Source organism: Buceros rhinoceros, unplaced genomic scaffold (genome assembly GCF_000710305.1).
Source record: "Buceros rhinoceros silvestris isolate BGI_N320 unplaced genomic scaffold, ASM71030v1 scaffold3319, whole genome shotgun sequence".
In the NCBI taxonomy this organism is placed as follows: domain Eukaryota; kingdom Metazoa; phylum Chordata; class Aves; order Bucerotiformes; family Bucerotidae; genus Buceros; species Buceros rhinoceros.
The window spans coordinates 443-13,746 of NW_010430784.1; the positions used below are offsets into that span (position 1 = coordinate 443).

Genomic DNA, 13,304 nt, shown 5'->3' on the forward strand with positions numbered 1-13,304 from the left:
CAGCTGGTAACAAAGGGACGGTTCATAACGCAGGGTGACAACGGGCTGCAAAACATCTCGGGAAGAGGGACTTCGCAAATGAAGACCCCTACCATTACGTTAACTAAAATATGATAACTAGCGTTGTCACCAGGAAATGGCATTGGTTATGTTAGACACAGTGAAGCCAGCAGAAGGTTTCGAAGAAGGTGGCACATCCTCACCTGGAATGCAGGGTTCAAGCCTCCTCGCAGGGTTCCTAAAGCAGTGGTGCAGAAGAGGGTTGCAGAAACATAAATGGAGTGATGAGAACCACATTTTTTTTTTTTTTAGCGGAGTTAAAAAGCTAGAAATGTAAAATCTACTAAATTTCAAGAAGAATCAAATAACCAGTCACTAAAGAGAGTCTTAAACAGTAATGAATAGCATGGGAGAAATGCGGCTTGCTCTCTAAAGAGCCCTGCTTGAATTGGAATGAGAATTATTTATATAAAACTACTAGAAATTCATACTGTTGCACAGCCGACAGTGGGTAGAATTGAGTGCTTGATTTTAAGGAAGAAAATTTACCTCCCAGATTATGGGTATGCTTCACCTTTTAATGAAGAACCGAGATACGGCCGTTGTCAGATGGGATATGAAGCTGCTGCTGTAACTCCGCTATGAGAAGTGGCATTAATGTCAGTGGTATGATAACGGGGAGAGACTCCAGCAGGCTTCTGCTTCTTCCAGCGGTTTCTGCTCTTGATGCAATACATGAAACTTTATTGTCACAGCTGAATTCTACATAATTACGTTAACACGGTACAAAAATACAAGATGCATAATAATATTTTCCTTTTGGCAGCGTTCTGAGTAGCACCATTAGAAATAATATACGCAGTTTGGAGCTGTTTTACCCAGTGCTGTGTATCACATATTTCTCTTTAACAGAACTAACAGCCCTGTATGAGAACATTCCCCAAATTTGTCATCTGGAGTTGGCTAATGGTTTGATGCTACTCTTCTCCAGTAGGACCAAGAGTCCATCTTTGCTGCAGTCGTATCCTGGAAGTCATCAACTGTCCAAAATTTCTTTCGTTTTAGGCTGGTGTTAGCTACTGTTTTTAAAATCTACAAGCATCCTATAGATCACCGGTGCAAGTGAATCTCTCAGCCCTTTCTACCAGTGGCACATCTATCCTCGTAATTCACAACTCCAAATAGCACTTGTTACTTGCAGTTTTGTTACTTCATTTTAACAATATCCAGAATAGCAGGTATTTCCCATAGGCATGCTGTCAGAAGCACTGTAATTTTCTGCAACTTCACCTATTATGTAAATTGTATTGTAAAAATCACAGAAAAAAAATTTAAACACTTTTGTTGTTTCTCTCTTCTACAGAAACCAGTCAAAAATTAAAATTAATTGTAGCTGTCTTAGTGACTAGATGATAGAATGGTATGTATCTGTCAGGAAATGAACAGTATGAACTGTCAAGGAAACAACTAGTAAATATTGTTAAACTTTCTAGAAAACAGATTTTTAATATATGCTCCAAACTAATTTTTGCATTTGAAGGAATTACTTAGGATTTTCTTTCATGTCACATGGAAACAAAAAAATATTGACCTGTGGCTTGTGGTAGTATTTCTTAGTATTTTCAGTAAATGTTTTGATTACCATCTGAAGTGTTTCCAGGTGGCAGGAACTGGGGTTCCAAGCTTTTAAATATATTTGGTAAAACTATTATCTCTTTCTCAGAGTTTTTATCACAGCCTGTTCTAATCCAGTCACTTGGATTAGATGTTCTGATCCTCACTTAACTATTAGGCAAATTAATTTCTGCCAAACATCCAGCATTTTAAATGCTTCCCCCACCCCCTCTGGTTTCCACAGTCTCAGAGCTACAGGATGTAGCCTTAATGCCACTTAAGTTAAATTCTGCAGTTGTTTTCTATTCCACTTTATCCTGGATTAGGACCTCATCCTCATCACCAATTTGTTGTGGCTTTACTTTTTATGCGATTCCAAGGGTATGGAGAAGCCGTTGTGGACAGTTAAATACCAGATAACTCAGATAACGTGAAGTATATCTGAGCTAACTGACTGTATTCAGCATGTTCTGATAAAACGGGGACTGCATCCCTTTTGTAGGACCGCATGGCTCCCAACCCGTGTCAAACCCCCTCCCTGAGTTTCTGCACGAAGCAGTGCTGTACAAACAGTCGAATGGATTTGTAATGATCTGTTCTCCGCTGCCTGTGAGTGCTGTCCTTAGTCACACTTTTGCACACACAGTCATAGAGCCATTTAGCTTGGAAAAGACGTTTAAAATCATCAGGTCCAACCATAAAATATACTTTCTGGTTTAAAGGTACTTTGCAGTTACTGCGGGAAGGGTGTACAGCATGGACAAGTTTTCTGTTACCAGCTTTGCAGTCACTATAAGCAGATATAAGTTGATAAAGCAGCTGGAGTAGAGGCTACATATTTTGTGCACAAGCACCTTGCATTCCTCATGCCTTCTAAGAACGTTTAAGCCTCTCAAAGGTAGAACTGCTCCAGTGACAAAGCTTTACCTGAATGATATACCTCCTTATTTCCTAACTGTGCTTCAGACCTTCGGTGAGTCCATTACCACTATCAGTGAGAAATTTGGTTCCACTGAAGTGGTTTAGATACTCATTCAAATACAGTTAAAACTTTTTTCCCTTCCCTTTTTTCTTAAAATGTATGTTATTGTCTTGCAATTTTGACTTGTTTATTGTATCCGTAAAGCCTTTGACTGTGTAAATCCTTGAACTGCATTTTTCTTTTGTAGTTTACACAATGAGTGACAGGCTCTTGAGCAACTTAGAAAAACTTCTGCTTGAGATTGGTAGGTCATTATATGATTTTAAATTCTTTATTACTAATGCAGTATGTATAGGGATGTTTTCTGCTTCAAACAAATTTATAATGTTAAGGTTTTGATATTTGCCTACCTAATGTTTTGTTCGCTGTGGGATGATGGAGAGGGCTGTAACAGCTATTTAGTAGTAAAATTGCTATTTAGATAATATGTTAAAATCTTTGTTCATCAACGTTTGTGCCATTAATGCAGCACAACATTCATTTGTTTCACATCTCTGCTCACATATATGTGTGTATATATATGGAAAAGTGTTTATTTTCTTCTTAGTTTTCCAGATAGAACAAATTTCTTATGCTAAGGAACATGCAAATCAACAGATAAATTGTGAGTAGTGATAAATTATCATTTTATTAGACGTTGAAACACTGCTTTTGTTTCATCAGTCCTGGTACATGTTCTGTGTTTCAGGGGCGGAAGCAAGCTTCATAATGAGAGCTGTCCCGTGTCCTGCTCTCACCCTACCTCATCTTTTGCCATCAATACTTGCTCATTCTCCCAAGCAGACTTTGCTTTTGCTTGTGACTTTGAGCTGATGCTGTTCAGCTGTCTCATGGACAGCCAGTTTCATGCTGCGCCGTTTCCTGCTCTTACTCTGTAGCTCCTCACAGTCACTGGCAGTTCTTTGATTCAGCTGTGCTTGCTCAATACATCTGCCACTTGCCTCCCTTTCTTTCTTCACGTTTTTTGTTCTTTCCAGATTTGGACCTCTGCCTCACCGCTTCTCCTCTCTTTCTGTTTTCTTAAAATAATGAAACTTCTCTCAGTTGCTGCTACCTACTCAAGCCTGGATCTTCCCTTGTGCGATCGAGCAGCTGGTGATTTTATTTGAAATTCAAAACAGTAAACCCAATAAGAAAGTCTTGCTCCACAACAAATTGTTTTTCCCCAGGATTTACAGACAACATAATATGGTCTCAGGTCTAAACTGATTTTTTTTTTACCATGCTGCTACGTGGAATCACTCACTCACGAGAATGGTTGTGCTAGAGAAACTAATCTTTAGACAATGTGAGGACACCTGGGCGCACTCCTGCTACTTCATAGGTAGATATTGAAGCTCACAACCTTCAGGAAAAAGAGCAAGAGATAATTCTGGTCTAATTGGTGTTCCTCTTGATGGCAACACTTCTAATAATCTTGACTGATAAGTGCAAACAAGTACTTACTCATTAAGAAGATTATCAATATTAAATTGAAGCATCTTACAGGTAAAACATCTGTAATGCTTAATCTGGTGCACCTAGAATTCTACTTTAACTCTTCAGTCACATAATTGATTCTTAGAGTTGAGGGTTTTCTGAACATTTGTGCAAGCTGACAGTAAATGAGGACACTTTCAGGGAAAACCCAAAGGCTGCACAGTAACGCGGCATAGCTATTTCTGTGGTCAGTTCAGAGCTATCCAAGTATCTATGAACCCAAAAGCAACAGCCAAACTTTAAAAAGTTTGGGTTAAGTCTTTCCAAAACGTACCCAGAAATAGTTGCACTGATTTCATTTTGTCTCTGTCTGAGTATTGCTTGGCAGAGGAACAGTTGTAGCATTCAGCCTCAGACTTTTAGTGAAGCTTCATCAGGCTTTTTGGCTGGAGTCCCTTTATAACCAGTGGAGGGAAATAGGCACTTTTAGGGTGTGATTTGTCTTACCCTGAAGAGTTTAAAGTAGGTTAGATGAAGTAAGCATTAAAAGATGTCTGCTTGTCTCCGCTGAGTGTAGCTGCAGCCATGGGTGTCTGGTTCTGAAGTAGCCGCCTGCACTGTAAAGTTGGGTGAGATGGGTCTCCTCCACGAGGTCCTTGCGAAAGCAAAGAGAGTAGAAGGAGTCACGCTTGTCACAGAAGTGCTCATCTGTAGACAGTACTAAATGAAACGTTAGGTGTATAGCCTTGCCACGGTTATGGTATGCCTTGGTAATTCCCAAAATGTCACCTGCAGGATACTTCCAAGTGCCCCTGTTTTTTTTACGGAAATCAAGCATACGTCAGTTGTCCAATAATTATGCTTCGTGCTAAATAGAGACAAGTTACTGACTTAAGACATTGAAAATATTAAGATATTGACGGTGTTCAGGATAACTCAAGATATTAAAACACATTGAGAATATTTTGTTTGTCACCACCGATGTTTCTCTCTGAGATGTGTTTTTTTCTGGTGTAAATGCAGCTGGCACTGAAAGTGAATATAAAGCAAATAGTGCAAAACCAGACCTGAACGTCAGGATGACCTGAAGTTCTAGAGCAAACAACTAGAGCATGCAAACAACTCGAGACACATCTCACAGAACTTGCCCTTCCTGGTTAAGTAGATGAGAGGGGCAGCATCTCTGGGATTGACTTCCGTTTGCGGGCACCAGCTTCAGCATATAGCGCATCAGGGCGGCAGCGATGGCAAGGAGTGTTTTGGCACTAATAAAACTGAAACCTTGCATGAAAATTAAGACATAAACACAGAGAAAAAACCAAGTGCACTTGGTTGTGCTTATCACAGTGCAACGTGAGCACACATGGTAACTCTCACAGCTGTTACTTGTGACACCGATCCTGTCCAACAACGTGGTTTCTCTACTAACCACTCATTCAGAAAATGTTGTCAGCTGTTAGAAAAAGCAATGTTAAGAATTTGCCTTAAGAATTTCTGCAAATATCATGGTGCTTGAGGATTTGTGATTATAATGCTTTTTTTTCCATGAGTTAACCTCTCCCTGTATTAATTTATCATACATTACACATTTCCACCTTAAGTAAATTCCCTTTTTATTTCCTCTGTTTCTGTTTCTAGTAATAATTTGCTAATATGCCTTTAGTGATGTTTGTAACTTTCACTTCTTGTAGTCAGCTCTCCCATTGAAAACATTTGTGTTTTTCATAATTCTGAACGTAGTCTTTTTATTTCATGGCTATGTTGAAAATACTCATGCTTACTTTTTTATTCGTTTTTAATTTCAGTGTATACTGCAAAAATTACAGAAAGAAAGAATGAAATTGCTAGACTGGAGGAAAATATAAATAACATCAATGATGAAATTGCTGATCTGCACAAGCAGAATGAGAGTAGTAAGGAGAGCTGTGATGCGTAAGTATAATATAGCCTGAACTTTGAGTTATGGATGGCATTAACAAATTCAGCGAGGCAGTAGTATAAAAATATGTGTGTGTGTGTTCTGGCAGGAAAGATGTTAAACAAAACCTTAGTATGCCTCTATTTTTTTCAAGCTGCAAATAACCAGGTACAAAAATTGCAGTATTACTCCTCCCTTGAAAAAGTAATTTTCGGAAAACCAGACTGCATTTAAGTTTTAGTTTTGGATTAGAATCGACAGGTTTCAGAGTCCACAGGTACCGTCTTTGCAGCATGCTGAAGTATTCAAGTGGGAAAGTAATAGAAACGTGATTTTTCTGTACTTCGATACAACTGAGTTTGGTTAAATCTGAACATTAGTAAGAATATCAATAAAAAAAGTTTGTTTTTTTTTAACAGTAACAACAAAAAAGCTAGTAACTATTAGTGACAATAAGGGTCCATTATGCTCGTTGTTTAATTCTGAATTTGGCTTCCTGAAATGGAATCTTTCTGTTCTTTGATCACAGTTTCATGTTACTTTTTGTTCTGTACATATTCTCTCCTAAGATGTGTCATATCACCCCCAACATACAGATATGTGCGTGCATCTCATAGCAGATTTTGGTATAATTTTTACTGCAAAAGTGTTCTACCAGGCATGCTGTTCTGATGAGTGCAAGGGGCTGCAGGTCACAGTTTATTGATACTTTTCTATCAGAGAATTAGTGCAAGTGTCAAATGCAGGTCACTTTTGCATCTTAGTAATTAGAAGTTTCTCAAGTGAGAATTTGGCTTCAAGAATTCTTTTCTTACTGACATGGAATGTCTAATTTTTAAAAATTACAATCTCAGGTGTTTGCAAGAGTAGCTGAAATGGCAAATATGTATTTGACGGTACAGAGAGTTTGGTTCAGATGATACGATCCTGTCTTTTCACCGCAGCCCTCATCTCCCCGCAATCTGTCTGGTTCCTTGGCAGTTGAAGTGACGATTTGTTAGCAAATTTTTCGTGTTTTGTTTCTTTATTTCCCTTGCAATTCCATCCCTGAGGATAAGTATTTGAATAAAAATGTCTATAACATATATCTGAAATTTAATTTTTAGGATGTGGAGGGAGAATGTGAGTATTTCTAAGAATAAAAAGAGAAGTAAAGATAGAATCAGGGGTCTTTCTAGGTTTATTCTGAACTCTCTGAAAACAGAAGAAAGAATGGAGTCATTAGTGAATGAAGTGGGTACAATGGCTGGCTGTTGGAATCCATTGCCACACCAAACTGATTTGTAGCTTTATCATAAAAGAGTTAGGAAAAGATTTAACCTTGACAGGAAAATTCCAATTTCCCTTTTGATTACATTCTTACCTCTAATGTGGTATAAAGCAAAGACTTTTGTAAGTTTCTGAAACCATTCACACAACTTCCTTAGATACCTTTTGCAAATTGCAAACTGATAAGTGATGCAAATAAAGAAATAAAAATTTAAGAGTAGGAGTAAGGATCTGATCTAAATTTTAATCATTGAATTCAATGGGGTTTGGCTCAGGTCCTACAAAGAATAATTAATGGCATTAGTGTAGAGAGACTGAAAATGAGAAGTGACTCATTAATGAATGCATGTATTCATAGAAGGACAATGCTTGCAGAAGAGTAGAGACTTTGTGTCTTAGATTATTGAAAATGTCATTTAACGACATACTGAAAACTTCGATGAACAAGCCCTAGCTATAAGATCAGACAATTAGAGCACTTATGTAGTAGAATCATCTTAAACTTCTAAAACTTATTCTAGTTGATACCTCAGATATACTGGACTTGATTCTAATGCTGATTTTGTAAATTAAATACTGCTTTGGAGTCACATTCACCCTCATAGTTCTCAGTAATGCTCATAGAGCTCTTAGAGAAACAACTTTTCATCTGGATTACTAGACGTTGTAAGTATATGGAAGTGGGTTTGAAGACTTTGATTGAAATACGGGATCCTTATATCCAACAAGTCTACAGAAAATATGATACATGAGACATGTATTGGGATACTACTGTGTTTTCTAAAGAAACCCATATTGGTTTACGTAAGAAAGATCTGAAGGCAAAAAATGACCAAAATGAAATATTTATTTGTAGAAAAGTAATGACATTTTTCTATAATTAGTTTCCTAAATGATTCAAACTAGACATCTTGAACCCGGAACAATAAGAAGTGGTGACATACTGCTGATAGAACCTATTCCTATTTTACCGTTTCTCTTGTATTTTTAAAATTTGGGTTCAAAGATGGTGAGAAATCCTGGAAACAGATGAACTGAGAATGTCGCTAATTTGTAAAAGAAATTGTTGTGTTCTGCCAATAGCTAAACTACAGGATCTTTTTAGTGCTTTCAGATTAGTGTGGATAAAGGTTTTTCATATCTGAGCTGCTGAAAGGAAGGACAAATTAATGTGATATCTACCAAGGACCTCCGTGAAACAGTGATACATTTAGCACACTAGTAGATGAGCTACGTACCCTATGTACCTTGCGGTGTTTACAAAAGTGTTCTTGTACTCTGCGATTTTTGTGTGTCTGCAGAATAGATGTGAGCACAAGATGTAACACACAACACGTTTTCTGCTTTGATTAGTAAAAGCTCTATGATGTTTTCATTGTGGTGGTTTGGTTTTTTTTTAACTCCAAAGGAAGGCATGGAGTTTTCAGAGTAGAGGAAGTTCAGTGTTTCTGTGCCAGTACATTTTATATAAGTTAGATGGCTTCTCCTTTTTAAAAAATCTGACTCTTTAAAAATGCAGCTTTCTGCTGAATTTGCAGTAGATACGGTGAAGTAGCATTTTGTGTTTAAATTTTTAATCACCAGTGGTCTCAACAATTGGTGCCAACAGTGCTGAATTTCCAGGATGGATAGTACAATTTCTCATTCAGCCTTTTTGTTAACAAACTTTACTGCTGTTATAAATGTTGATTATATGCTGTGTTGTCTCACCACCTGGAGTACATTATATTTTGTTCAAGGTTATTGGACATCAGTTCAACAAATTAATTGTCAATTTTTTGTTCTTTATTTATGTCCTTGATGGAAATTGCACTGTTATGTGTTAACGAAGCCTCTATTTTATTCCACCTTTGGAGTGCTTGTCCAAGTGCAGTCATACTTTGTGTGATTGCATGCTAGAGCCCCTCCAGTTTTGAACAGTGGGGCAAACTCACATTCAAATCCACCCCTTACTTACCCTGCTCATGAACAGGCAGTGCAAAGTGAACCATACCTCCTCAGTTGCTCTCACCTGTCCACTACTGAATGAATTACTTTGTCCAGTTGCAGCTGTGCTCTGTATTGCCATTTCTCCTCTCCTTCTTGTTGATGTAACTCTTGAGATGTGTCTCTGCTGTTCCAGATTCACTTAGTCTCTTCAATCCTTACAGATTTTTCATTTAGTTCTTCAGTGTTTAGCTTTGATAGTAACTATGTATATGTTCCTAAAATTGGGGTCTCTGTGTACAATGAGGACAGATAGTTCTGCTCAGACAGACATCACTGTAGGAGTCCGTGTTGCCTTAGGGTAGCTTGTATTCTGGACAGAAGCTGCATTTATAGATCACTTTAAGACCTGACTAGAGAAAGGATGTGCTTATTTTTTCTGTAGAAGGTTCCCTTGGAGGGAGCATTTGATTTTTTTTCATCGGAAATGGGATCTCTGTTCTAACTCTAGCACAGTTAGTTCAGATGATGCGTCCATCATCTGAATCTCGGCTCCCAGCACCTCAGAAGCTGCCTGTTGACAACCCCTCCTTGCAGAGGTTATTCTCTCTGAAGGAGAGAATATGCAAATGCACAGCGTTTGTGAGTAGCACATACACCTATTTAGCTCAGCAGACTTCAGCGATTTTTCTGTTCTTTTCCTCACTCACAGTGCTTTGGTGTCTGTTTTGTTACTCACTGTTTGGAGGCTTCATGCACCAGAGGTTTCTGAATTTGTTTCTTACCATGTTTAACTGTGCAACATCCTGTCTGCCTGTTCAGTTACAGTTTTCTGTGAATATGTCTTTTCTGATAGCTCTTACCTCAGCTGGGAGGGTAGGAGACATCCAGGTCTGGATGGCTCATGCTCCTTACACCATCTTTCAGGCAGGATTCTTTCTTTTTGAAGACCTGTTGTATGCCTCTCCTAAATATCACATCTGAAATTATTTGTCCTAGCGAGGTAACTAAAGTAATTTGATATCTTGATTTCTGAACACCTTTTTATTAGGAAAGACCACTTACACGCTTGCTTTTTTCCACTTTCTCCACAGCTGGAAGCCCACCTATGCAATTCTTAGCAAGCATGAAGAATACCTGAAAAAGGAACTTGAGGCTTTACGAGAAGCTACAGAAAAAGAGAGGTATCTGTGATCACGTGAGATGAGGCTTCTAGCAGTATTACTCATTAACCTGTCTCAACTGATGATTAAAGATAGTGCAGTTTGCATCAAAAAGTTACTGTAAAGTTTTCAGGATAATACTTGTGACTGAGTAATTGAAGGTATTTTTGGTTTGCAGTATTATGAAGGCGTATGTTACTTTGTAGTTACCGATGGAATAAAGTAAAATATGGCTCCTTCAAATTCAATTGCTTCCCAAATGCCGATTCTGAGTTTTCATTACATTGTTCACTTGCCTGCAATTTTAAGAAAACCCCAAGAAATAAAGTCAATGAATGTTTCAGCTTTGACAAAAATATGAAATATCAGCATATTTACAAGAGCATACAAAAATATTATCTATGAATTTTTTTTGCCATTGTTATGACATGTCCCCATGTACACTGAAATTTTAGTACTTTTAGATATTTGGGCTTGAGAAGACTTTTTTGAAAACACACAGGTTTTATGTTTTTTCCAGAAGCATCCTTTAATTGAACCTAAGCCTTCTACATCATATATGGACTAAGCAAGATAACAATTAGAATAATTCAGTTAATTTTATGCTTTATTTGTGAATATGAATTGCATATGATTATTAGAATACACAAATCAAGTTTTTGTATACCGCTCTGTATTATTCAAACTAACCGCAAAGCAAATTCAATACTACATCCTGAAAAATGGAGTGAGTGGCTCAGGAAAGCTGGTCTAAAACCATTTTAAGATCAGCAGTGGTTAAGATTCTAGCCAGTATTAACTGCAAATTCAGTTCTGTTCAGTAAGGGCCATTTTAGTTGTTCCATCTTCATTCATTAGAGTCTGGGTTTAAAAGCAACTATTAGTTGTGCAGTGTAGGTGTCTAAGTTCAATGGACTAAAGAACAGACCCTGAAGACGTTCACTGAAATGTTCAGAATGAGGTGTGCCAAGCGAACCCTCTGAAGTTCTGTTCAACACTGTGGTAAATCGTCATTTCAGAGAGGTTGCTCAGCTTTACTGGTCTGCTTGTGAAGGGGAAGGGGCTGGGCAGCCCTGTGGTGAGGAAATACCCACCTAGAGACAGAAGTATTAATTTATTTAGAGGTATAACTTTAGGTGATTTAAAATATTGGCTTTGATTCTCCTGTAAGTGTTCTTTGTGCCAGTTGTCCAAGGCAGCAGAAATAGCGTGCCTGATAGCCTTTAATTAACTCAGTAGCTTATCGGTCTTCTTCCTGTTCAGAGCTCTATATTTGGTGAAAAATAAGGCTAAATTGGCTTTCTATGAGTATATGATTAAGCCGTTTTGGCTTTCACTAATTTGAGCTGACAAGCCAAAGAAGCATTACTTTTAAATTGCTTCTTTAGATAACTAGTTTTGGTTCCAACATGAAAATGTTTGATCTGTCTTCCTGAGCTTAATTAAAAGACATCAGGACTATAAATAATAAAATAAATGTAATTTGTGTATTTTACAAAAGTGGTCTCACAAGTACAGTCCTTCTGTACTGAAGCACTTCATGATATATTCAAACCAGAAAGATGTGCATTCAGCAAATCCACAATATTTAAATTAGCAAGAAAACCAAGTGTGTTTAGAACGTTATGTGCATTTCAGCCTGGCATTTGGGGGCACTGAGGACATAGTGCTTTAGATGGGAAGATGTTTTAAAAAGAGGGACAGATCATTTGCATTTAATTAGGCACTTATTATGAAGGTTTTTAAATGTTCCACATTTTTTTGTTATTATTGGTTTCAAGAACACGTAAGAATGCTTGTATTAACGAGAAGTTCATCCTCAATATCAGTGATGTGAAGAAGGAAAGAGGAATAAACAGTTATCCACATACTGGTCAGGGGTTTTGTAGATGCTGTCCTTCTCCCATTGTCATTAGGTAAAACCTTTTCTAATGACTTTAACGTGAACAGTGCTGAATTCTAACCAGCCTGTGTTTAACTGTGTGCATGGGAGGATGGGAATCACTTAGGAAAAAATACTAAAAATAGTGACGATTTCTCAAGATTCCTCTCCTCGGCCATATGTATTGATCTGTGAAAAATACATTTTGGGAAAAGAATATAAAGTTCGAGGATTATTTTCAGCAGCTTGAAATGTACCTGCTACTGCAAATTATTTCATTTATATTTCTTTAATGTACTTGTAATGCATTTTCCATTGTGTATCAGCAAATTTCTTTCTTTCTCAGTCATTGTGCGTAGCATCTATTAAATTAAATAGAACTGGATATTTTCCATCTTCATACCTGGAAAATTTTGCACAAATACTCAGTAAATCAAGAAACTTAGATTTCTGAGACCACCCATACAGAAAAGCAAATAGATTAATGTAATTTTCTACATGAAGTTTGGGAAGTGTCAATTCTTTGGTTTCACAGCACTGATCTACAACCTCTTTCCCCTAAACAGGTGTATTGAACTTCAGTCAATTTAACAGGAACCAGTACCTGGAGCATTGTAGTTTTATTTGAAAATTAAGATCTTTTTTCTCTCCTGTGCTTTTTCCTTTTGTAAGAATAGAAGCTTCTACTATTGAATTTGGACACGGATTTTTCTCCCTTCCATTTCCCGGGCTAGCCAGTGGGTAGCCAGGAGCATCTGCCTTTCACTCACACTGCATTTAAATGATTAATAGCAGCTTGGCATAAAACATGTTCTTTAAGGAGAAGTACTGTTCACCTCACAAGCAGGGAGAGCTGCTCCTTAATGTAGGCTCATTCATGGTGCAGGTAAACAGGGGGGTTTCTGGCTTTAGTTGCTATTATGTACCATAATTGGTTTCATAGAGGAATTTCTGGCTAATCTACAAATTTACTAATAACTTAATATTACAAAATTTGCCTCTTTCTATTGTTCACATAACCTTTTCCTAGAGGATGACATTTCCTTCACTTTCTGGGATTTTAAATTGGCATATTCTAATATCAAGCAACTTGGTGTAATAATTCTTTCTCAGTTAAAGTGTATATTCCTG

General features: G+C 37.5%; 1 protein-coding gene across 1 annotated transcript in view; it reads left to right on the top strand.

Moving 5' to 3' along the window:
- Nucleotides 1–641: 641 nt before the first annotated feature.
- The window catches only part of LOC104499619 (chromosome unknown open reading frame, human C14orf39), a 30,287-nt gene continuing 17,624 nt past the window's right edge, over nt 642–13,304 (top strand). The window contains exons 1-4 of the mRNA XM_010143147.1: nt 642–666; nt 2,784–2,840; nt 5,821–5,947; nt 10,223–10,312. Of these exons, the coding sequence (XP_010141449.1) occupies nt 642–666; nt 2,784–2,840; nt 5,821–5,947; nt 10,223–10,312 (299 nt within the window). The remainder of the gene's footprint in view (nt 667–2,783; nt 2,841–5,820; nt 5,948–10,222; nt 10,313–13,304) is intronic.